Source organism: Grus americana, chromosome 1, assembly GCF_028858705.1.
Source record: "Grus americana isolate bGruAme1 chromosome 1, bGruAme1.mat, whole genome shotgun sequence".
Lineage (NCBI taxonomy): Eukaryota > Metazoa > Chordata > Aves > Gruiformes > Gruidae > Grus > Grus americana.
The window spans coordinates 89,596,542-89,623,103 of NC_072852.1; the positions used below are offsets into that span (position 1 = coordinate 89,596,542).

Below are 26,562 nucleotides of genomic sequence, written 5' to 3' on the forward strand. Positions count from 1 at the left end.
TTAGGTAAGTCTAATGCTCTTGAGAGCTAGATAACACTGCTGCTGTATAGAGCTTGGGCATTAAAGTGGATGTTTGGTGGAAATGATGTCCTGGTGGGAACCTTTTACACCTGTCTCCCAGTTAGGGAGAACAGTATTGTGTAGGGTATAAATAGAAGATTAGCTGATGCTTGTTGAGATAAAGATGGTGCTTTTGAGACAGCTTGAATGTTTGGTGCATGTGGTTACTTCAAGGCTTTTTGTTGTACCATTGTATATTCTCTTTTAGAAGTCCCACAGCATGAGATTGCCTAGCTATGGAAGATTATCATAAACACTTTTTACATCTAGCGACATTAGGTACCTGTGGCACTCCATTCTTACTTGGTTAAACTATCTTTGGTGCAATGCACCCTTCTTAGAACGTGATTGGAATATGTTGTCAAATGATTTGGCTTCAATTTTTGCCAGTAAAGGCAGATTTTTATCTTTAAACTACTTGGCTGCTAAATCAGGTGATGGCAGCCTGTGTGTCCCCCTCTTGAACTCAGTATTTGTTATTTATTCAAATATTCTGCTGTGGTAACTATACACTTGAGGGGAAAGAGGGGATAACAGTGTGAGACAGGAAGGACAGAGGAGATAAACCTGCTGCCCAACAGAGACTTCCTGGAGCAAAGAGAGGGGACAAATCTCTTCCTTCATGTGCCACCAGGGCAGCTGAGCTGTGCCCTCTGCCACTGTCTTGTAGTTCAGCCCTTTCAGTTTTGTTTTAAAACCTTGTAAATGAGCTGGGTTTTTCTATTCCTGGTTGCCCCTTGAAGAAGGAGAACTCAAATTCAGCAAATAAAAGGAGGAAGGTTAAGGAAATGGGAATAGTTTTTGATTGCCACTTTGTTTTCTTGAGTAGACCTGACATTTTAGAACCAACTGGCATGCTCCTCTGGGAAGTTTTCAAAGCTTTGAGAGCCATATAATTGATGATTGTTTTCTTTGCTGCTGAAGGCAGTATGCACTGCCCACTGCTGCTCTGAAAAGTAGTACCAAGACATGCAAAAATAATGGAAGGAAGCTACTTTAAATGTTTTGTCAAGCATCCGTAAGAGGCACTTCAGACTGTCAGGCATATTCTAGAATTAGCAACGCTGATGGTTTTTCCTGAGACTTGGATACTTCCTGGTCCCTGGACAGCTGAGAAGGTGAGATGTGAGTGACAAACACAATTATTTTTAGACTATGCAATACAAGGAATTACTTTCCTACTAGTTTACATTGCATGTTTTTGAGAAAAGCTTGTTTTGGCTTTATGTCCCACTTTGTTTTTTCCCTCATGTCTTTTGCCTGCATTATGCAGTAAAATTTGACATATGATGCCCAAGACTAAATTTAAAGGATGATGGAGACAGTGAGGTTTTGTTGGATGACCTTGACTCCTGTATTATCTACTGCAGGAAGTAAAACTGAATCTGATTTTCTTTGAGTGGCTTTGTAAGAGTTGTATCATGTAATAATTCAAAATAAGAAATATTTCTGGAAAGGTAATGAGAAACTTAGTCCACTAAGGAAAATTCTAATTACAGTGCTTGATGCTTTGGTACTGTGTTGATACTTGTTTTAAAATACAAGGCATGATGTCAATAAAAAGGTTGTCATTCATTCATACTGGTTTTGCGCAGGAGCAAGAAAGGGACCTACTCAAAATCCAGTTCTGCTTCTTTAGGGTGAAATGTGAGGTGTGGTGTTTATCTTATTTTTAAATATATGTTACGAACTTTTAAATAAGTAGAATGTAGTCTGCTTTCTTCAGGATGGTTTTTTGTTTATGTAGTGCCTGGTACAGTGAACTGGGATGAGTAATCGAGGCTCCTATATGTCTCATGATGCAAGTAGTCAGACTATATACATCTATATTCTGTAGTTCTTCTAAAATCTGAAGCCTGGTCTAATTGTTACAGACACAACAAAGGTGCTCATTCCACCTCTTCATTTGTGATGTTCCTTTGAAAGCCCAGCCATGGTGATTAGACTTAATCCTGATCTAACTAGTCAAAATACAAACATCCAGTCTGAATCATTGAAGCATTACAATACATATGTAAAAGAACAGCTGGATCTGATTTTGATTATTTATTTATTAATTCAAAAGGCACTGAGTCACCGAGAGCTAGAGTGTATTTCCCTCCTTGTTTCCTCCCCTAAATTTTACCAAATGAGCGTGAAGACAGAATATCTGACTTGGTGTCTTTTAAAGATCATCTGCTTCTGTGTTCTTCATATGAAGATCTGCTTATCAGACTGAGTTTGCAGGCCCTTGTGCAATTATGTTAATGTCACCAGATGAATGAGTCATAAAGGTTGTATGAAGTTTTCTGGGTTTGAAAACAGGCATCTCGTCTATACCAGATGAGTGTAACAGTGCAAGCATGTTGACTGATTATAAATGAAATAATTTGTTGCAGGCTACTTAATCGCTGAAATGGGACAGTGGAACTTATTTGGCTGTCATGGTGGGATGTGCAGACTTCTTGAGCTTCCAACTGCACTGTCCACCAGTCACATTGTTCTTGCTGCACGTGTGCAGAGGAATTTTTTTCCTTTTTTTTTTCTTTTTTTTAAATAAAAGTTCATAGTGGAAATTCCTGGTGCCTGTGTGAACCCAGTAAGGTACCTTAGTGGACAAGTTTGGTTTTACTAGTAAATAATAGAGGAAAATTTAAAAAGATGTGTTGCTGACTAACATGGGAATTAGTAATAAGCGTGCAAGTGTGGAAATGAGCACTTTGGAGTTTGCTGCTCCAAAATGTAGTGCATGGGTTACAGAATGGTAGGAAGATTCAATTCAGTGTCTTACACGGATGCACTTGTTTTGCTTTCTGACATTGAGCAACCGTGTGAGCACGTTTCAGATGAAGTCTGTCAGGGAGCAAGAGGGTGCAGAGCAGGAGATCAGAGGTGAGCACAGGTTTCTGAAGAATTCCTAAAAATAAGGGTGAATACTTGCTGTTCTTCTTTGTGGTGCTTTGTGGGGATATTTCATAAATAGTGAGCACTTCTGAGTTACAAAATTAGAAGGTGGTAAGAGTTGGTAATTTTAGTTGAGGCAATGACATTAGAAATTCTGTTGCGGGTGGTTGGTTGTTGGTTTGTTTTTTTGTGTGTGTGGTTTTTTGGGTTTTTTGTTTGTTTTTGTGTGTGGTTTTTTTTTTTAAATGCCATATTCTTTCTAGGTTAGATTCTTCTGTTAGTGCAACATCACAGTAACCTGTACTAGAATTGCCTGTCTGTAAGACCTGGGGCTTCCTTGATTACACTGGGATTATTAATACTGTTCACTTGTCATTTAGATACCTATAAAAAGCAGCAGCATGAGAACATATGAAATAGAAATGCTCTTTCCCCAGTGTGTTGAAAACCGCAGTAGGTTATTTGAGTCAGTGTTTGAAGAGCCAGAGCAAATAGTCAAGAACTTGGTACAATGCATGCTTCTATTTTTTTTTTTCTGAAAAGTCAACATAACTTGGGAAAGGGCAAAAAAGGACATGGTTTGCAGATAATATAATAGATTTCCTGATAGGCAATGACTGCTTCTGTAACTGTGAATAACAGGCATAAAGGTTATCTACTTTCACATAGGGCTTAACAGATCTAGTAGGACAAGAAAGTAGTATGAGACAAAGGAAAACTAGGGCAAGTTGAGGGTTGCCTGGAGTGTTGGAGGCATAACAGAGTCGATGTACTCATTGAGAGATTTCTGTGGCAGCACGAAGGCCATCAATTAGCAGGAAGGGTAAACAGCACAAGGACTCTTGTTTGGAGCTAACCTGATGAGTATCTCTTGGAAAGGGTCCGCCTTGCTAGTGGGAACAGCCTGTACCCAGCGCAAGTGCACAGTGCTGTGCGCAGGTGGTGGTAGAAAGTCCCTTCCTGGTGGAGCACTGAGCTGTGGCATGCTGTCCTGCTGGCTTGTCCGCATGGATCTGCTTGTTGGGTAATGAATCTATAGGTGATAGAGTAGATTATGTGCTTCTTGGGTAGATTATGTGCTTTCAAAGGGAATTAAATACGGCTGAGACTCTTCTGAATTCAGCTGCCCAACTAAACTGTTGGAAGTTTTACCTGATTCACCTTTAAAACTTTTTTTAAATATTAAAAAATATAAAATTAAATATTCCTGAATGTAAATACAACTCAAGATATGATGGCTCTGTCTTAATCTAACCTTGTGCGCGGTAAACACTAGAGTGCGTAGGGAGTGATACTGTCTTGACTACATAAACAGGCAGTACCACGTCCTCAGTGGGAAGTAACTCTTCCATTATTTCAGGCTCTTGGGATTTTGAATGCAAAAGGGTCTTGGTGCCCTTTGTGTAGAGCTTGATTTCAACAAAATGTAGAAAAGCATTGTTCTGTTCAGGGGTGGGGTGAGGAAATGAATTCAACTCAGAAGGCACAATCCTGTGGAAATATGAGGCAGCTGATAGTAATTTGTTGCATTTCCAATGAGTATGTTGCTGCTTAATGCTCCTGTCAGTAGAGGCTATTCTAAGAACATTCCTCCTAAAAGCTGTATCTGCTCTGGCTACAAAGAGTGATATTGCCAGCCTTGCTCCTGTGACTGATCTTGATCTGCAGAGACTAACTCTGGGTAGTTAGAGATGAAGCTGTGGGCATTCAGTCTTTGGTCTCTTCACTTCTGATAACCAGGGACTCTTATATAGCCTGCTCGCTCTTGCGCACCAACTTTTAGCAATTGCAGTTCCTGTGACATAAGGTACTGTGAAGAACAAGATACCTTCAGTTGCTTAAACTGGATTAAATTACTGCTTACCGGGATAACAGGTTTCATCTCTTTAAAATACACAATTATAAATAGTCCATGCAATATAGTAAAAAAACCTGCCAAAACCAATAAACCCCAACCTTAAAGAGATATCGAGACCAGTTACATTTCCATTGGCTTGTAGTCATTTTTGAGGGGTCAATTCTGTAATTTTTTACAAAGCAAAGAGAAGTTCAGAACTGTATTTTTAAATATTTAGGAGGAATACACATAAAGCATTATGGAGCAAGTTTAGTTTTTCAAGCTCATAAAACTGGAAATGGAAAGCATTCTGTACAGAAATGGATAGTAGAGAACTTGTATTTAACTTGTCTTTAGGCTTTTTTTTTCTCAACACAGGAAAAATTGCAGCTTCCCAGAAACAGCCTAGAACCCATCTTGATTCACAGTGCTTTGACCCACTGGGTTTGCCTTCCTGTGCAGCAGCCCTGCTCGATTATTTCTGGCTGTGGAATAAAGCTGTAATACTCCTGAGCTGAGGAGGATAATATAAGAGATGGTCTTCTGCAGATTCCATTGCTTCACCTGGATAGGTGTCTTAGGCTGCTTTTGAAGGCAGCTGGTTTTTAAGAAAATGTTTAAACTTGGACACATCTTCTTTGTACTGCTTAGGAAAGCTGCACAGCGTTTTCTATATCCATTAAGGGCTTGCCCTAGACAGATAACTCATGGGAGGTGCTGATTAAAATTTAATTCAGTGCCTTTACTGTGACTTCTCATGGAAGTATTAAAAAATGCCTAATCCCTAGTTCTAAAAGGTGCTGCAGAACAAGGTAGGCCCTAACTTCTAGTCCAGTGAAGGGTGCTGTGTTTGATACAGGTGAGAGGTAGGTCTTGTTTGGTTCAAGGGGGCATGAACTAAAATTTGCTGTTACTAATCTAAATGTCAAAGCCTTGGTTGTTCTCATGTACATTTCTCAAAAGCCGAGGAAATTGTGGGAAGAGAGAGGGATTGCTGGTTTTTCATAGCTTTCAATATCAGGGCAGGAAAGAGAATGTATCAAGCAGAGAATTAGTCTTGAGGGGAATAAAGCTTTAGCACAGAGATACATTATTGTAGTTGGGTCTGGAAACTGTGATTATCTTGATTGCTTTAGGTAGCAATAGGTTGGTGGTTTAAAAACTTTGTGTTTATCTTTCAAGTCCTCCTCTTTGTGAATAAATTTCGTCAATGGTATACCTTACCATTGCTATGACAGTGAGGACTTCCCTGTGGAGTGAATCACTGTTCCTCCCTCGTGGAGCGTTGTGATCTTGAAGGTAGTATAACAGCCCTTAAAAGGCTTTTGATTTCACTAGAAGCTACCAGATGTTCAGGAGACACTTAACTTTTTCATGGGCTTTGTCAGGGTCCTTCAGAAACTTAATCTGGGCGTAATGATGGGCCTAGTTTGTCTGGCAGCTGAATGCCACCAATTTCCATGTTCCTTGTACCTCTGAATGTACCTAGCTTTTTGAAGGCAGAACAGAAATACTTCTTCCATCTAGTCAAAACTGCATGCTTTCTACCTGATTGTGCATAGTTTGAATTTGGTGCAAATAAAATTTCATGCTCAGGGAGGACAAGCAGGGCAACTGGTGAGAAATAGGGTAGCATGCAGGGGACTCTTGGCTTGCCCAGGCAAGCTAATCTCGTCTCACTGCCAGTGGTGTTTGCAAGATACCTTAGGCCAGGACAGGTGCTCTGTCTGTCTTGGTTATCTCACATTCTATCTCTTGATGTGAATTCTAAAGTGCAGACAATGGGAATTTTTCTCCATCTGTTCATGTACTGGATAAAGGACAGAAGAGGCCAGTTTTGGGTTTTTGACAGACATGAACATCGCTAGTCCTATTGATCTCTCTCATACATATTTGATTGCTCAGTACTTCAGAATACTGAGCTGGGCAGTAACAAATGAGGCAGGGGTCCTAAAAACAAATCTTCTTTCACTACTCAGCTCCAGTTCATCCCCACAGCATATCTGTTATGCGTGATACATGCAGTGGGAGACCTCCTTAAACTACAGAAAATAAGATCTTGTAGTGGAAAGTATATGACAAGGTCAGTGAAAGGCTTTGCAACTTCCGCTACTAGTAACAGTGGATGTTTTAATGAAGTCACCTTATGAGAATCTCCTAGTACTGTAGGTTAAACACAAAAGAATGTAGTGCATTGACAAGGTGGCAGGTGATGTAGGAAACAGTTTCTGACATAATTTATGTGATTGACTTGCACACAATGTCACAAAGTCATCGAGTCTCTTATGTTTTACACATGCGTTTTTGAAAATTGTTTACAGGTTCAGTAAAAGAGGTTAAACTTCCACGTCTTCAGGCTTTAGGGTCCCAGATGACTAGGAACTGAGCTTTTTTTTAAGCCTTCCTTGGAAGTGTCTGGTGATGGCTGCTGTTGAACTATTGGTGATGTGATGCCAAGATGATAGGCATGATCAAATCGTCTTTGTCCCCTCAGTCTCTTGGTCTCACCAGTTCTCCTTCTGTTCACTTGCTACAGGAGTATGTGCAAGTTCTCATTTTATTCTGGAAGCAAGATGGAAGCTGGGATGCTCCCAAAGCTACCCCTCTCTTATACAGTGGCAGTGTCACTAATGCCCAAGTGCCCAGCTACAACTTCAGCTTTTTGTTTTTCTTTTTCTTAAAACTTGCTGGTCTAACATCAACTCTGTAGTTGTGCCCAAATATCTGACAGCGAGGCCAGTGAGTGGATGCTTGGAAAAGCTGGAGAGAGAGGGCTTGTGGGTGGTGACAGATGGGATGGCTATCACACTCACCGCCCCTGCAGCAAAAACTTCAAAGTGGCTGTGCATCAGCTCTTCAACCAGCACAGTTTGCAACCTAGTGTATGTGTTGAACTCCAGTTCCTGGCAAGCTCTGTGCTTTGAATCAGGTGGTATCTGGTGAGCCACCCAGCTGTCCTAGCTGCAGGGACAGCAGCACCTGGGAGCAGAAAGGCGGGGTGGGCAGCTGGGTGTGGAGGACTACCTCTGCCCTGTGAGTTTTAGCTGCTATTCCTGTTCATGAATCAGGGCCTGGAGGCTGACTCTCATTGCAACATATTCCTAAGACATTGGTTGTGACACTTAGCCTGGGGTAGGTTTAAATTCAGAGCGGTCTTATCCCAGTCAGAAAAGGGAGCGACTGAGTTGATAACATTCCTAGATCTTTGCAGATATTGGGGGAAGAAGGGTTGAGCTTCACAGGGGTTAGGTTGTCCCTGCCCTGTGTCAGCCCAGCTGGACCTGGCCCTTGGGAAACTCAGAGCTTGGAAGCCCGTGAGGTGGTAGTGTGGCCTCTTGAAATGTGGTTGATGTGTACCACCTCAAATTCATGGTGCTCGCTTGATATATGAAATCATTCCTCTCTGCTCCTTTCTTCTGGGGATCCCTATTACTTTTTAGTGTGACTAAATGGTGAATCTAACCATAGTGCTGTGTCTCTGCTTTCAAAATTTGTCAAAAAAAGTGCTCTGCTATGCAAATAGTTATTAAAACTTACTGTTCTCTGTACTCTTTGGGGCAATTTAGGCTAGAAGTGAATGCGAAGATTTCATAATCTTTTCATTTCAGTACTGTGACACCCTTTAGCCTAAAGAAATGACTTCTTGAAAAATGGGACAGTGTTCAAAAAGCGCAAGTGCTGACTAAGAAAAAAAACCTCAAGCAAGAAGTCTGATAACCTGTTTTATCAAACTCAAGCACTAACTCTTCTAATAGTTTATAGTGGATTTGTACTTTGACATAGATGGCTTTCCTTTTCAAGTGTATGATAGATTTCTTGTATCTAGCAAAGATTAACTGGTGAAATTACTTTGCAGCTACTGGAAGAATATCCTGCTGCCTTTTAATATGAAGATATGTATCTGGGAAAGCTTGAATTGTTTTTATATATAAAACTATGAAGAATGGGTGTTGAAATGTTCTTACACACATGTGGCTATCATCTGAAATTTGGTAGGGTATTTATTATCTTAGACTTACTTCAGACCTGATATTCACATGTGGTGCTTCTAAATTATGGCAGTAACTAATAAATGCTGATATTTGCCCATGATAAATTTACCAAACCAGGGGGTGGGAACCTGCCAGGAATTTGGGGAAGCAGCACTTACTGTATATGTGCATGAAATAAGGAGTGTAAGTCTCTATTTTAACTTCACTGCTGGAGTTGAGGTGATTTTCCCCTCCCATTCCCCTACCCCCAGAGGAGGAGTTTCCCAGTCTCCCTCTGAATTCAGTGGAGAATGCTTAACCTTTTAGAAGCTCAGTCATCTGGGAGGTCATTATTAAGACTCGTACTTCTGAAAGATTTAATTCTGCTTGGCAAATAATCATATGCAGGCAGCTAATTCCACTTGCCAGTTCCACTCCTCCTTTGCTCCCTGCTCAGTCTTCACCTGTTTTTTCCCTTTCTTATGTCCTTCTAATTTGGATGCTTCCTCTAAGGTCTTAGGGAGTCATAAATTTTCATTTGGATAGAAATTAAAGCTCCTAATGACTTCTAGCATCAGACATCTTCGTGCCACATAACAATAGTCCTGAAACAAAGGAAAAATAAACATTGGAGGCAGTACTTACCTGTTCCCTAAATAAATAAATACATTTTTTTTGGATGGTGAAGAGAAATTATTTTTGTTTTGCAAGTCCTTTAAAATCTGTCTGCATGAAGCATCTGCTGCATCATATGTAAGAAGAGAAGGCCAAGAGTAATAAAGCATTTCATTAATGTTTAGTAACATAGTGATTAGCAAATGTCTTATGCCCGTGGGAGATTGGAACTTATTTGATTAATAGATTAATTGCAGCCTGTTCCGGTTGTGATTACAGGTGTAAGTTTCCATGGATGTTGCAGACTCCCTGAGCACTGATGTTATAGGCATACTTTACTTACTTTCCTCTTCCTAGTTGAAGAGTTAAAAATCAAAACATGAGTAAAAATCCATCTGCTGTTTCTATGAAAGGAAAATTATTTTTACTGTAAGAGTTTTTCACCAGAGATCCTCTGTGCTACCTCCTGAAAAAGAATGGCTATTATCTCTGAATGCATAGGGCTGCCTTTTAGCAAATACTTTTCCTTTCAATTATTCTCCTTCCTGCACTTTATTTCAGTGTTACAATGGACTTGAACCATCTCTCTGAATTTCAGACCTAGTTCTGTTTTTCTGACTTTTATCTTGGGTGCACTAATTCCTATTGCATCTGGACTTGCCACTGGCAGAGCACAGTAGATGCTGTAGAACTGAAATGTAGAACTGAGCTGTTCATCAGGTCACAATATTTGAAATAACCACTTGAAAATGATTAAGTGAATTTCAGGTTGTGGTCTAGAAGTGACATGATGCTGGAACTCAATTTGCATTCCAAGTTTAGTCTCTAGCTTCCTGAGCTGGCAGGAATTTAGAGATGGCATTAAGTCTTTGAGAAGCTCTCAGACTCCACTTCCATTCAAAGAGGCAATGATGAGTTAACAAAGAATTTGGCTTCCACCTTTCAATTAACTGCTGAGATACAGGGAGGAAGTGAAAGAAGAGTCAGAATTTTTCTTCTGTTCTTCCAAGAGATTGAGGCTTGTTCTGTGTTCACTTAAGAACACAAGTCATTCCTGCCTCCAGTTACAGGAAACTGTGTAATAGCTGTATGAAGCTCAAGTTTTCTGCCTAGGGACTGTCCTGCATTGGCAAGAGCAGGCTGGAGATGGCACTTGCCATTGCTGACTGCCTGGGGGAAGAATTAGGAAGTTCAAAGCATGTGGTCCCTTCATGAGAAGGGATGTAATGCCTGAGTTTATTGGGGGCAGTAATACAATAAAAAGAATTAACAGGGTGGAAACAAGGTGTCTGTTGGTATCTCAGGTTTTCATCCAGTATGCCTTTCTGTTAGCTCGCTCATTGGTGCATGCTTGGGGTTCAAATCTGTCTAGTTCTTAAGGGGTTAATGAAGTCTAGCCCACATTTGTGGTGGCTTTGTGACTTTTTGCTTCACTCATTATTCTAGAGCTTTAATTTCAAGCACATTTTTTCCTCTTGCTGCCCCTGTCTGCTCTTAAATTCCAGTCGAGCTGTAATAAATCACGGGTTTGCAGGTTGAGAGTGTGTGCTGGTGGCCCCACCTACACCTGCTTGAACCCTGTGCCTTCAGCTTGCCCTGGCCTGGCCCCAGTTCCCGCCCAGCATGCTCTGCCCACTGGCCTCTTCAGGCAGGTCCTGCCTGCTGCTGCGTTCGGAGCCGATGCTTTTTGCCTTGATCTGTATCCGTGCCAGGGCTGAAGGTCACTCTGCTCAGTAATAAATTTTGGCTAGAATACAGCTGACGCACGCGTTTTGCACCTCTGATTCTTTCTGGATGTTTGCAGGCCAGCATTTCAGAAACATTTTGTGGTATGACCCTGCTGTACATCTCCATCATTTGTTGCTTCAGAATCTTAATTATCAGATTTTTACACGAGGACAAATAGTGGAAAGTTTGGCAGCATTGTGGAACTTGGGGTACCAAAATGAAGCTGATTTTGGAGCCTTTTCATTGCTTTTAGTTTTGTAGTAAAACAGAGCATGATGCAACTGCGCTTCACCAGGTTGCACAGAAATGTGTGCGCAAGCAGTCTGTGTCTTAGACCCCCCCTGTCAGCTCCCTCCAGTTATCCCGCTTGTGTGGCACAGCGCACGTGAGCTCATTATTCTCATGTTGTATAGACACTTCACATTGGGATTTTCCCTTGTGTGAGGGTTGGGGTTCCTATCAGTGGCAGGCAGGAAGAGGTGCAAGGAAGGGGGAGTCTGTTGGGGATATTTAAAACAGCAAGTTTGTATTTATGCTGTAAACTGCTGATAGCTATCACTGATTTCTAACTTTTTTTTCTTAGGGAAGCCCTGAACATTGACAGTATACTAATTGGTATTGTATCTACGTCTCTAGGATTTTTTGGATCATAGAAGTCAAAGTGCTTTTATAAATGCTAACCCCATAGCTGGCTCTATGCTCAGGCATGTGTTACACATTGGTAGAGGTTGGAGCAGGACACGATATCTGGACTTTGACCTGTGCGTTAGGCCTGCTGGGCTGCAAGTATTTAACAATCGTCGATGGACCAGCACTAACTGGGTGGTGGTTGTTGTGCATTGCAGCTCTTGCTATGTCATAGATGCAGATATTTTATAAACAGTATTTTTTGTTAGTGTTATCCTGTATTTCTGGATTAAAAGTGATGGTTATATGAGTTTGAGACTAACAAGTGTGCTAAAAATGGAGATCTTCCTAACTTAGATCTGTTGGAAATATGCCACGACTGGCAGGAGAGGGAGACTGGGGCTTTGTCTTAATCCATGCCTCAAATGTAAATGAGGAAAACTGTGATCACCATTGAACATTTATCTCTGCTTGAAATTGCTTGCCTACAAAATGGACTTTTCATGGGTGGCTAGCTATTTTCATGCGTGGCAGATTCCCAGCCCAGGCCTTTGTAGTTAAGCCCCTTTTGCACTTCTGTTTACTCCAAGTGCTGACTTATTTCAGTGATAGCATGCGGCAAATACAGAAGAATGTAGGAAATAGCCTTTATTCTGTAAAATGACTCAAATTATCATATATCTGTGAAAGACAGGTAGTTCTATAAGCCATAGAATAATTTTTGTAATACTTCTGCTGACAGCAAGACAGTGTTAAAAGTAGCCTTAGGATTGATGGTGTTTGAAATCCACCTTTGGAGGAGTGAGCCAGGCAGCTTCAGGAATTTTTAGAGAAGACGTGGTACAGCTTTTATTTTGTAGTCTGTCCCAGTAAGCTTAGGATAAACCAGACATACTAGGATTGGAGCTTTAGTAATGATATAGTGAAAATGTGGTGATCTTGGTGATCACACTACCCCGTGGTAGACTGCCAGGTGCTATTTCTGAACTACAGGCAGCTTATGGTGAGTACGATGGCTTCCTCTTGTGGTCTAGAGTGTTTTGTCTCAGTAGGTTTTACAAAGTTGAATCTAGGAGGTATGGATCGGATGTTGTGCAAACAGCTGCCTCTGCAAGGCATCAAGCATAGCTGGCTAGGATCACATTGAAAGGCCATTATCAGCATGTGCCTGCTGCCTAGTGCTTGGAGTCCAGCTTTTTTCTTGTGGTGGGAGATGGTCAGGATAAAGAGGCTTCTTCCTGCTATATGAAAATGCTTTAAATCTCTCAAGGTCTCAGCCTGAGCCTGTTTTCTGGGCAGGCTCAGCAGTGCAGCAGGTAAAGGTGAGTGGAGGTAACTAGTCATTCAGGCTGTTCAAGTGGAAGGAAGCGGGGGGCGCGTGTAGAAAGCAAGCCATGCTGCTTCATCACTGCCTTCATGCCTCCCACTGGAAACTAGTTTCTTCCCCAACTCTGTGGCTTCCTGCTCCAACTGAAGAATTAAGAAATGTGGTAGAATGGAGATGATTATGAAGGAAGCAGGAGAAAGGAGGAAGCTGTAAACGTGATGTGCAAGAGGAGGCAGATTGTGTATACTGAGAAATTCAGGTCTACCTGTGCTGCTTCCATTCATCTATAATGCCAGAGTTCATGTGACAGTTATTCTCCATTTTCTGTGTTTCCAACCTGATAGAAGAACACAAGATACCGAGCTTCAGTATTTGAAGGTATTATCCAGAGAAGAATAAAAATTAGTTCAAAAAGTGCCAAAAATGAGAATGAACTTTAGTTGCTGGCCTTACTTAATTTAAGCAAAAGACTGATGCTGAAGTTGTTTGTTGAAATAGATTGGTAGCTTATCCCTGCCCTTCCATCAAAAAGATATCCTCTCTTAAAAGGACAATCTTATCTGTTCACAAGAACCAGGTCATGTCCTCAGTGTGACACAAGGCAAAATACAAATTTCTAATTTCTCCCGTTTCATCTGCTTTGAACATAATCCTCAAATAACCTTGTTGAGACTTTAAACAGGTATTTCAGAAGAAAAAAAGAAAAAAAAAAAGGCAAAAACCACCATGCCCTTTAGCTAAGGAAACTCTGAGGAATTCTCTTCTGAACTGGATCCAGGTGTTATTTCTACATTTCATTGGGTATATATTGGTAATGTGGTGCTGACATGAGCTGGACAAAATCTTCCACCTTTGTTTGCTCTGGTCCAGTTCAGGAAGTTGCAAGCCCATAAGGCATCATCTCTGATTCAGTCATTTTATCCCCCATTGTAAGAAACGGGGTGGGAGGGGAGGCAAAGATCCATGTTAAGGGTGATTAATGCAAACTGACACAGCTCTAGAAATCTCTGGATGGGGAGCGAAGGGAGGGTGTCTGGGGGGAGGCGATAGTTATCCTAGTCTGTAATAGCAGATTACTGTAGTGAGGCAGAAATGATCTTACTAATGCTGCAGCATTAGCACAGCTATGAGGAATTGGGGTTGTAAGTTTCGAGAGAAGGCATGAGTCTTCATGCATGAGCTTTATTGGCTATGCTTTGAACTTACAAATCTGATGTCGTCTTGGCCATCATTAACCAAATCTTTAACCTTGATGAGCAACCAGATTTTTTCATTGTAATGAACAGATACAGGCAGTCTGGGCTAGGAAAGTTGTCTTCAGAAGTGGTGAACAGAGTTTTGTCACGTTGGATTTGCTTCATTAGTTAGTGAAGGGCTTGGATATACTGTTTGTAAAGCAGTCGTTTTGGAGTGATGTGTCAGCAGCCCCTTGCCTTCTGGATAAAGAAATATATTTTCGAAAAGAAATCAAATTGTGACAGAAATTTGCTGAGTAATCTGTTCATAGTCCCCTTGGTTTGTAGCTTCTTGAAGGAACATGTGCTGCAGGACTCTGTTTCAGTGTGAACAGACGTCTGCTGGGTCCTCTTTTGTGGCAAGGCTGGTGCTGAAGGGTATTGCTTTTTTCAGGGCTTACCAGGCCTAATACTCTCAATCAGTAAGAAAACTAAACCCTTCTCTTCGTGTGGATGGGTGGGAGAACAGGAAAGCAGAATCACTTCCTCTTTGAGTCTTTGACTTTACATCTATCTCTCTTGGAAGACAAAAATGAGTTAAGAATAAGCACAAGCTTTATGTTTTCATCCACCCTGTATTTTGATCATGCACTGTCAGCCTTTCTCATCAGCATGTTTTGAAATGGTTTTAGTTTGCATTATATTTAGACATGTGTTTTCTCTCTTGTACTGAGTGTAGGACATCTGTCACTGTTCATTTCACTAAAGGTTCCCTGCTTATAATCTGATATTTTTTTCCCCCAGTGCATTTGTGTGCTGGTAATTAATAGCCCACATTATAATGTGAAGAGACTTATTTTTTTAAGATGTATACAGGGAAATACATGGTAAAGTGAGACTACTTGAAGTATTCATCTGGGAAAAAATGAATTCTTTAAAGCATCAGTCTTGTTACATGAACATCAGTGGCTGTTCCCCCGCCACATCCAATTCGAGCTTTGTAACTGTTCGAGTATTTCCAGTTTTAACTCCACCAGGGAGTGGTGATTACAAGTCAGCTTGGTTTTAAGATGGCTGAGGTGACTTTTTGACTAAGATGACAGTTTAAATTTGTTTCCTTCTGTCTAGTCACAGGATGCAAGATAGAGGTTACTGTGTAACTGGTTTATGAGTTATTCCTGATATTAGCACCTCTTGAAGCTCTACTTGTACAACTGCAGCAGATGGTCAGGATGAGAGCCGAAGGAGATGGATCAGAGTGGAAGGCATCAAAGTGGGCACAGACTGTGCTTGTGCTAGGATGAGATACCAGAGTATAAATATAACTTCAGCCTAGCATTAGAGTAACTTCTGCTGATTTTTTTTTGTCTATCCAATCAGCATATACGTACTGTCTTAAAAAACATGAAGCAATAATGTGACTTATACATGGGTATTTTAAGAAGCTAGTACAGATACTGCCAAAACAATATTTGCACATTAATGCTTAGTGTATTCATGTTTCTTCTAGTAATTCCATGAGATAAAAGGTATTAGTCCCATCTCACAGCCAGTGGGAGAAAGGGAGGAAAAAAATCATTTGCTTTACATTGTGCTATGAATTTCTGGTGGAATTTACTTGAGGTGCTGGAATTTGCAGTGTTAGGTTCAGTCCTGTAGTAACGCTGTTAAGCACCAACTGGAGAAATTAATCTCTTGTAATAATTGGTGTTTCAGTGACCAATGGGATCTAGAGCCATCCATACTTTGGCTCGCTATTTGAAATCTGCCCCCAGTTGTAAGGTCCAGGGAGATACCGCTGAGCCAGCAGTAGCATGTGGTTCAGACAAGATGAGAGGATGAGGTCCTTCTGTTGGTCTGAGGTCTCAACTGTGCCATGCGTCACAGGAACCCCAGCTGTGACTCTCAAAACTGACTTAGTTTTGATAGCATTTAATAAAGAATAAGTGGAGAGTATTTGAGCTCCTGTTCCTACCAGGAGAACACTTTTCTCTGAGATTTGAGGCATGTTGATAAGGTTATGTGATGAAGCCTGTATTCGTCTTTTTTATAAATTTCACCCCATGGGATTTCAAGAGATACATGAAAGCCTCAAAGGTCTCTCCCTGCTTTCTTACGTTCTCTCTTCATCTTTCAGGACAGAATAGGCCAGTCTTGGTGTGCACCTAACAGACTTAGGCTTTAATCAGTTCAGAAGCTGGGCAGGCTCAGGGGAAGGACTTGCTTTCTCCTTAACTACTAGCTGGGTCATTGCCAATTGATAATTGTGTGAGATGTCACTCATGTTTGTAAAGACCTGGCTAATACTGTAGTATTTTTTCAGTCAGCGGGTGGCAGGCATGATAGGATTAATGATACTGCATCCGATCTAACACCTTTTTTTTTAAGGCTACATGGCTTAGAGGAATTAAAAACAGAGTTCGTAGCCATGTTCACATAACAAGCTATGAGTGGTTCTTGCAGAGTTCCTTAAGCTTTAATCATAGTGATAGGCACCATACGTGACCCTTTGATACATAGACTATGAAATCCTTATTTCAACAACAGCACCACACAAAGTATGTGTTAGCTTTGTGCATTTAAGTACGAAAATGTGGTGGCTAAAGAATTTTCTTCCCAAATATTCCTGAAGTTGGCCAGAGTTAATGGTGCTAGTGGGACCAGTGTATTAGTCTAGTGTATTGGTCCTAGCTAATTAGGATGTACAATTAGCAACCCTGTGATCCAAGTGAAAATTGGAATATTTTCTATTTTTGAAGCTGTGGACTGTATAGTAATTGAGGAAGGAAAAATGTGTATGGATGAGTAAATGTGACCGTAGGAGAAAGGAGTATTGTACCAACAGCTGTGAAATGAAGTAAAACAAACATAACTGTGGTAATTTTACTTGCTTGTTTTTATTCATACCTGCAATTCAACATTTCACTTATTTTTATCTGTTAGGCTATAAGATCCCTCATTTGTGGTCTCAGTTACCATGTGTATTGCAGTAAAATCCCGAGTTTATCATGCATGCAACAAAGTGATTTTATTTTAACAGCTTTTTCAGGTTGATATAAAAAAAAAAAACCCAACACTGTTATTCTGTCTGCCTAAGGCTGTTCTGGTTGAACAACAGTGGGAACTGAGTTGCCTACTCAATTTCAGGTGCTTTTTGTTGGTATTGCAAAGAGAATGATAGGGGAAATGATCTTCCATCATAACCCTGGTTTGCAGTGTGGAGGAGGGCAGATGTGTAGGTGGAAATGTTATGTTTGCTTTTACATTGTTTACATTACTTTTACAGTATTAAATGGGGATGGGCTTCCAACCATTCTGGCTGATACATTCTATTACTGTAACATCAGAAAATAAAAATGGAAATGTCTTCTTGTTTTTTACCACTGAAACTTTTGTAATGCAAGCAGGTAATTCTTGGATTTTGTGATGGATTTGTGGACCTTTATTTTAGAGGGAAAATGTACTTAAAGATGTCTGTATTCTCAATGATAAAAACAGACTAATAAATGTGTGAAAGCTGTTGCCTCTCTCCAACTTCAGCTGTTCTTTGGTTCCTTAGTTTTATCGGCTACTGTATCTGTATATTAAGGTGTTCATTACGGTACTCTAACTTATTGAGAAAAGAGTTTTCCTAACTGTTTGTTTTTCTCTTTTGTTTCAGAACCGAGAGCTCCAGATTATGAGAAAGTTGGATCATTGTAACATTGTCCGATTGCGTTATTTCTTCTACTCTAGTGGAGAGAAGGTAAGAATGAAAAACAGGGAAATGCCTTCTGGTAACTATCTGGGGTATAACTGAACTGTTTGAATTTCTGGATACAGGGGTATGAAAATAGTAGACATGATAACATGGCAAAAATGCTATAGTGGTACCCAACAGATCATGTTGAAGCAGATCTTTTTCAGTATGGAAGCGTGTCGTCCATGAGGAGTAGTATTGTTAGTATAGCACAACAATAGCGTAACGGATTTGGGTACACGCTGCCTCTCTTTGCATTTAGTGGAGCACAGCTGGGCTTCACTTGCACCTTCTAGCACTACCTTTCCATATGTGCAGATGTGTTTTTCTAGGGTTTAGCGTTAAGCACTTATGTGACTTAGTCTCTTTATGCTTCTGTCTCCCTTCCTTGTGCATCTGTTCTATATACAGACTGAGTTTCAAAGCCCAGAGGAAAGAATAATGTATGATCATGTGATTGTAGTACTTGTCAGAATGCTTATGGTCCAGAAGGAGGAGCAAATAGCTGGATTTAATAAATCTCAAGAAGTAGACACTGCCATTTATGTTTTCTTTCAGTCTAGGTATACAAGTTCCTTGGTTGTTTTTTTTGTTTTGTTTTTTTTTTTAAAGGGATTACAAGGCTTTGTTTTAATATATAAAGTTCTAACAGCTTCCTCGTCTATGTATGTATCAGCATTTTAGGAATCATAGGAGAATTCAGGATGAAATGGACCTCAAGATGGCATCTGGTCCAACCTCATGCTGAAAACAGGGTCATCCATGAAGTCTGTGTTTAAAAAAAAAAAAAAAAAAGTAGTCTTAAGTCTTTGTGGCCCATATGAGAGTTAGTGTAAGCTGTGGAAATGGGCTAGATGACCTTCTGAACTTTCTCTGATCTTTTTATATATAGTTATAAATATGTATATAAATTATATATATGTTATAATTTTTCATTTTTTAAAGCCAATTGCATCATTAGCTATCTTCAGCTGCTGGTACACATGTGCCCACAATCCTGTAAAGGACTGTATACGAGACCTGATGGCTATGTGAAAGCCCTTAATAGGTGTTGCTATGAAGTGAGCCAACAGAATGGGAGAGGCAGCTCACTCACTTCTTGGTCTTTGGAGCAAGAGATGGAGCTTACATCTCCGGGATGAATTGTTGGTGGCTGGTTGCTGCAGTCTTGTGCAGTGCACAGAGGGGCAATTGGAGGAGCTCTGTTGTTACCTCTCTGAGAGGTGCTTGTAGAGAGACCTGGCCTTATGCTGTGTCTGTGCCTATGGAAAGCTTGCAAAACCCCTTTGCAGGACTTGAGGAGAAATGTGATTTAATTTTTTTTACTTTTTTTTTTGGATCAGCCTTTCCTTCCCCTTGCCTGGTGATAGCAAGCATTTCCAGTGTTAAATGGCCATTGCTGTTTTTTCGGTAGTGCAGTCTAGGTTTTTTTTAAACTGTTATGCTCATCTAGCATATAACCAGAAATTCTTCAAGTAGTACTGAGTACAAGAAGGGAAATACTGTGAAGTTTGGGCTTGGTTTGGGGTTTTTATTTGCTTTTTTAACCAGCTTGTAACTTGGCTAGAGTGAAGTAGAATTTCGTGAGACAAGCAGAAGACAACTGCCTTATCTAATGGCTTTCAGAAATCTTCTGCAAACAGTAGAAGTGTTAAAACTTTTCAGAACACTGTTCCAGGAGCCTTTGTATAACAGTAACTTGAGTAAAACTCTTTTGGAAATCTTTAACTTGATGTTAGCTTGAGGCTGGATTTTCCACTTTGCTATTTGAACTCCATGTGGCTGATTCTTGGCAAAGCTAGTTTTGTTTTTAAAAATGTGGTCTCTATCCATGACCAGCAAACCTTAATGCTTCAGTGAGGAGTTTTCTTTCAGGTTCCTTTCTGCTCTTTTTTCTCCATGCCTCTGCTCTATCCTTTTGAGACTTCCACTACTACCCTGTTGCAAAATGGGACAAATGTGAACCAGTCCCTAGGGCAAAGGTACACCCAGCAAAACATCAGCAGGGTAATGTTACAGTTCAGGTTGCAAGGTCTCTTTGCAGTTCAGTACAAAATGATATATAATTGGCTTGCAAGTATTTCCATGTAGGTGGCAGCATGTGAAGATTAACTGCATATGAGTTTGTTGGCTGCTATTTGGGAAAAGCTCTAGAGAGCAGCAAGTTGATGTTCTGAAGCTCATCTAGGAGGGAAGAATAACATTACTTATTATGTTTTTGTCAGTTCTTTCATGTTACCCTCATAAGCTGGCATTTTGGAGAGAGGAGGAAAAGGAAGAAAAATGTAAGGTGCCATCTGGTAACTGGGAAGGACATGTAGGAAGCAGATGCAGGTTTATATGCTGGGTACCCAGAACTTTATATAAAGTGATTCTGGGAGCTAAGTCCAATGGGAAGAGTAAAAATCCAAGGAATGTATAGCAGAAGATGCAGTAGAGTAGTGATGAGTGGGACTTGCAATTATTGTCTGTCTTCATAAGTAACTTAGCATTAACACAGATTAATGGCAATGGACTGTTAATTAACTCTAGCAGTGAGGGTAAGATTTCAGAGGGAACTATTATACTGCTGATCCCTTTAATGAAATAGTTCACCAATGAACTTAATTTTGATACCTATATATCAAACATTCTCTTGCATAAAGGTTTCCATGCTGCCACGTTCCTTGGACTTCCTTCTTCCCTGGTGCTTGACACCAGGATCTCTAAGCACAGAGACTTTTCGTTCTTTGTTTTTTGGCCAATGTCCAAGAAGCTGAAATTGGTCTCGATATAGAGGTACCTCAGATGATTTCTCCAAATCCAGTCAGACTGGCACTCTTTGAAAGCTGTGTGCCTAATAGTCACTTTAGTTCATTTTAATCGCTAGGCGTTTTTAGGCACTGGACAATCTTAAAACTGGCTTTATTCTAGCAAAACAAGGGGTTTAATCCTTGATTAGAAAACTGGAAACAACAGAAAATAGCATCAAATAGAAAAACAATTCTGAATAACACTAGCTAGTAAGACTATTCCTTAGCAGCATCAAAGTTGTAGCTAGTTTGTAGAGATTTGGAGTTCTCTGGCTTTTTAGGGGCTATCTGTGGAACCGGTTGAAATGTTTGAGCTCCCCATCTTTTCTTTTTCCTTGTGATGAACTCTCCTTTTTGTGTTTCCCATTTGCTTAGACTTCCTGCTTTTCCCAAAGGCAATCCAGCATTAGCAGCATGGAAATCTTATGTCAAATATCATAGAATCATAGAATAGTTTGGGTTGGAAGGGACGTCAAAGATCATCTAGTTCCAACCCCCCTGCTGCGGGCAGGGACACCCTCCACTAGACCACATTGCCCAAAGCCAAATATGGCTTTGACTGATTTCTTATCCCTTGTTTTCTGTGACTGGGTGACTCCCTCTTGTCTGAGTATCTATGAATTTGTATTGCCTTTATATAGGTATAACCTATATAAGGAGGGGGGTGTATGTATGCACAAAGACGCACACATATATTTATACCTATATATATAAAAGTTGTTTTGAGTACTGACTACATATTAATCATATTTGACTAATGATTTCTAGTTTGAGAGCTCAAAGAGCACATGTAACATTAATATGATAGTTGACAGGCTTGGCATTCAGGTTGCTTTTATAAACTATTTCTTCTTCAGTTCTTTCTTTTTCTAAGTGTACAGATGTTTGTCAGACCTGTTGGATAACCCAGTTCTTTCAAAAGGCTCTTCCTTCATGACTTTGCCAGAGTAGATTCTGATTTCCTGCTTTTTTTTTTTTTTTTTCCTGAGGCTGTATGAGATCTCAGGGCACTGACTTTCATAGCTGTAACATGCTTTTTCAGAAGTCCAAAACCTGTAATTACAACTGGTGGATTCAACCAGAGGGAAAGGAAGGAAAAACATATAATGGGCTGAGTTGTGTATGGAAGATTCTCTTGGTGGAAGTAGTCACAAGTATTTTTTTCCATACTGTATTTCTGTGACTTGTGGTTTTCTAGGTAATCCTTGGAGAAAATGGGCAGGATTAGAGGGCTAGCCAACTCTGCTGTGTTTGATAGTTTTGGTATTCTGCCTTAGGATAAGGTCTTGAACAAGATGCCTAGTTTGCCTGTCAGCTTGCCACTGGGAGATCAGACTGTGTTAGGAAGGCATACATTTCTGGTTTGATTTTTTTGCTATGTTTCCATCATTTCAGGGACTGCCTTGCATTTAGCATGATATATAAATGTAAATGTTGACTTACTGACGCAGGGGGAGATGGTCTCGTTGCCTGTCCTTTTAGCCTAATTCTGCTGAGAACTTTGAGCCATGCTCCAAGGGAGGGTGGACATGGACATATTGAATAATCCCTCTGACTCCTTTGAGTGTATTCCCTGATGTTTTATAGCATGACCTAACTTCTTAAATCAGTGGCTGCTGAGTAAAATTATTCAGCTGAGTAAAACCTGAAATGAGTTCCTAATCTCCCTCCCTTCCCCTCCCCCCCTCTATTTCTGGTTTAGATCTTTCCTTGTGGTATTTCATAACTGTTGGATTTTCTTGTGTGGATGTTTTTGAGTGTTCAGTAGTTTGATTGATCCATATCTGTGCCCAAAAGAGGAACAGAAGCCACTGGAGAGATTTGTTTCTGCACCGTATCATGTATAAAAGTAAAGTAAATACAGTTTTTTGTTGAGTAATTCTATCTCTGGTTATATAAGGCATTTTTCTTCCACTTTAAGGTGGCTTGGCATTCAGAGGAGTCAAAGCATAATATGGAAGCACAGAGAGATCACAAATAGGCAATATGCTGACTCTTTTTTGGAGGCTGAGCTGGCCCTTCTACATGCTGTAATTGATTTCTAGTCTTACTTAGCCTTAGCTGTAAGGGCATGCAGCCAAAAGTCCATGCAGACTCAGGATGGAAATTTACTCCTAAAGACTTAGACTGAGGTTTAAAATAAACGTGCAGGAGATAGTTCACAACAGCTTATAGATGCAGCTCAGCATGTATCTCGTGTGCTTTGGCAGCAGTGTATTAAACTGTAATGAAGAAATTTGGAAGAAGGGAGCAACTGGCTGATCTGCAAGCTTGGGCTTTGCTAACAGTTGGTGTTTCTCCAAGTTAATTTCCCTGTTAGGAAGAGATATATCTTCCACCTTCGAAGAGGCCATCACCATCCTTTCTTGTGGGACTGTTCAAATTCCTCACATAAGTACCATCAGTTCTGTTCCCTGTTAAAAATGGAGTACTTGTAGTTGAACCATTTGGTTTCTTTAATGAACTTATTTAAATAAAAGAAAAAGTTCTTGCAGAAAATGTTCAGTTGACATAGCCTTGAGCCCAATTTTGAATGGACAGAGCCTGTGTGAATGTTTCGCACCAGGGTGGTAATGTGCTGAAGGGCCATCACTAGAGATGAATTAAGTCACTATGATCCATTTAATCCTTGGCAGATCTGCTGTGTTGTCAACAAAGGAGCTATTAATGCCAATTATGAGGAGTTTTGTGATGTTGATATCTCTGTAGTCCTTGCCTGAGGCCTGCCAAGCTCATTTCAAAAAGGGCACCAGTCATCAGATAATGATTATCAGTTACTGTTGTTAGGGCTCGCAACATGCTGGGAATTTCCTTACTTGTAGTTATGAAGTCTCTGGTTTTGAGTAGGTTGTGTTAACAGAAACAGCAGTTTTGTCTGCCTGCAGTAGGGCTTTGCAAGAGTAGGCAGCAGTGGCTAGATCCTCAATGTGGTGGATGGTGCAGTGGAAATGGGAAGCTCCATGATTTCTCTCTAGACCAGTGAACTGTCCAGTATGTCTGGTTAGTTACTCTTGTGATCTCAAGTCATTCCTCTACTAGCTCTAGCCACTGTTCTCATCCATCCATGTTGGATGGCCGTTAGGAAAGCAGCTTGTATTGTCTGTCTTGAGGCAGGTGTAGTTTGAACCATCATTGTGTATTATCTTGCCTAGTTTGCTGTCATGGATATATCCCAATTGAGGAATTTCCACTCAGTCTGGAAGGCAGGGTACAGGCAAGAAAGTAGTGGATCTCCAAAGACTCTGCTTTTTGTTTTCATGGTAAGGTATGCAGGATAGCTCAGTGATCCCAACATTATCTGTTAATTTTTGTCTTCCAACAGAGTTAGTGCCAGTCCCTGCTTGGGAGCTGTGGTTCAAATATCCACAGATCACCTGTGTCAAAGATCACAAATCAGTCCCACCTTTTAGATGTTGGGTGTCTGTTTCCAACTTCATAGAAATATTTCTCCTTGAAAGTACAGTGAAAAGCTTAAGGATTTTATAGGGCATAAAGTAAACAAGACTTGGCAGAGATTCCCAAACTCTCTTCATTAGTGACCTTTTTCTTTGCTGTAGTCTCCCTTTATAGGGGAAAACTATGGCAGAGAATGTCACTTTATTTTTTCTTTAATGAAGGGGAAAGGCTTATTGCATCACCTAGGAACCTAGACTCTTTCAGTGATCAAAGGTAGACAATGCAAACCAACTGTCTTAGAACAAGACCCAGGAAAGTTCTTAAATGTGAATTACATTGGGAGGCTTGACTTCTGCCCTTATGCTACCATCACATCTGACCCAGTTGACAGTTCCTACCTCAGACTGTTATGTTGAAGAGTAATGAACATTACAGAACAAGTTGCTAAGTTTTGATAAGTAGGTATTGGAACTGAACGCTTGGGACATGTAACTTCTTGAACTCAGTTGTGAACAGTGAGGGAGTAGGAAAGGAGATATTTTACCCAACATTCGCAGTACTAATAGAAGATAGTGCTATCTTTCTGAACACTGAAGTTGAGTCTTCGACTGCTCTTATTCCCCTAGAGTTATCTGTGTGAAACTGCAGCTATACATCTAGGCTTATGCTTCCTTTACTTTGGTGGCAGCCACAGCTCTGGTTTGAAATAGATGTGGTTGTAAACTGCAAGTAAAAACAGGCACACGTGGCCACTGGATGTCACCATTCCTTCATAGAAATAATGTCAGCTGCAACATTTTTTGAATTTTCAAATTTTTCCAGTGTATTATGGCTACTCAGTAGTTAGAGTAGGAAGGCTGCAAATTCTTGCTTTGTCTTTGAAAGCAGTTCCAAAATCTTTGTATCTTTAATGTGCTACGTCAGCCTTCACGATAAGAGAAGGAAGGTGGGTCTCTTACGGTGCTTGATAAGGGTGTGTGAAGTGCATGCTGGTTGTAGCTTTAAGAAAAAGTAAAATAACCTTTTTTTTTTAATCTAAGGCAAAAGCTGTGACTTTGAACCTTGTGTGTTGTCTAAATCTAGATGGCTAAGCCAGGGTGAAGGGCATATCTTACCTCATGCTGACACTCTGGTGTTTAAATAATGCACTCTGAAAGAAGGCATAATCCACGTGAAATGCTAAGATCTACTTTCTTGCTTTCCATCTCCAAGTGAAATCCTTCAGCGCTTTTTGACAGAACCCTTGTGTACCTGCCATTCTGTCAGTAACAGCTCCATGTGTAGCACCTACCTCTGAAACATCATCAGCGGGTTGCTGTCATGTGGTAAAGAAAACGTGATCCCCTTGAGTAAACTGACTGTCTTATTTACCTCATATAGCCCCAGTACTAATGCCTTGGGATAACTTCAATAAGAAGTGCATTCTGGAGGCATGTTGCTTAATTTTAGGTTTATTGCGTATCTGTGTGCTTTTAGCTTGAATAGGCAGGTAAAGCAGTTTCTTCAGAGTGCATTTCCACGTTTATTTCTCCAAAGGCAAAGTTAAAGAAACTCCTGTGTTGTTCATCTCCTCTCAGTTGCACTCATCAGAGATGAAAACTGAAATGAGCATGTTCATCACCCTTTCCAAATGCTGACCAGTATATTTAGTCACCTTAGAAGAAAGAGTGCCCAGAATGGTTTGTTAACCCTTTTTATCCTATTACATGATGCTCAGAGATATTCCTTAGAATTTCTCCTGAACTGCCAGTCCTACCTGGATTCTAACATCTTACTAGATGCTGACATATTCTTCAGAGTATGTCCTGTGATTTTTGCTTTTGCCCTCAGTCTGGTATTTGGCATGCATGACCTCCCTGGCTTCTATCATCATGTTGGTAGCAAATAGGGGAAATAGTTGGACTGTGGCAGACTAATGTGTTTATTGCAGTTTATACGTGCACGGTGTGTGATATATGAAAAAAAATTAATGAAAGCTGGTAGAAAACAAGATTAATTTGGGGTTTGTTGAGGCAAGAGGATCACAGAAAAGGAATATTTGTACTCTCCCTGCAAGGAGCAATCCAGAAGAGTAAATCTTAGAATTCAATAGCTGTTGCTTTGTATTGGCCACAGTGAAACTCAACTGGATGGTGCTTATAACAGATTACTTCTGTGGATTGAAGGGCAGAAGAGTTTTTTAAAAGTGGATTTCTGAGACCTCCATGCAGCCTTTCCTGTGTCAGAAGGGTAATGTCTTCAATTTTGCTCAGTCTTCAGCCGTGTAATGCTCATGTGTTAGAGTAGTTGTACTTGCAGGCTGTTTTAACTCCAATTTCTGATACAAAAGAAGAAATTGTTGCTAGAATGTTTTAGCTTTTGTGTCCTAGTCTTTCTCATGCCTCTTATGGCATAGTCTGTATTAGTATTTAC

At 40.4% G+C, this 26,562-nt stretch overlaps 1 protein-coding gene across 4 annotated transcripts in view; it reads left to right on the forward strand.

Annotated features, from left to right (window-relative positions):
* The window catches only part of GSK3B (glycogen synthase kinase 3 beta), a 156,445-nt gene that overhangs the window by 69,399 nt on the left and 60,484 nt on the right, over positions 1–26,562 (forward strand). For all 4 annotated transcript variants that reach the window (XR_008575514.1, XR_008575515.1, XM_054813643.1 and 1 more), the window contains exon 3: positions 17,885–17,968. Coding sequence is in view for 2 of the 4 variants with exons in the window: in XM_054813643.1 (XP_054669618.1) it covers positions 17,885–17,968 (84 nt within the window). In the remaining 2 variants the exon portion in view is untranslated. The remainder of the gene's footprint in view (positions 1–17,884; positions 17,969–26,562) is intronic.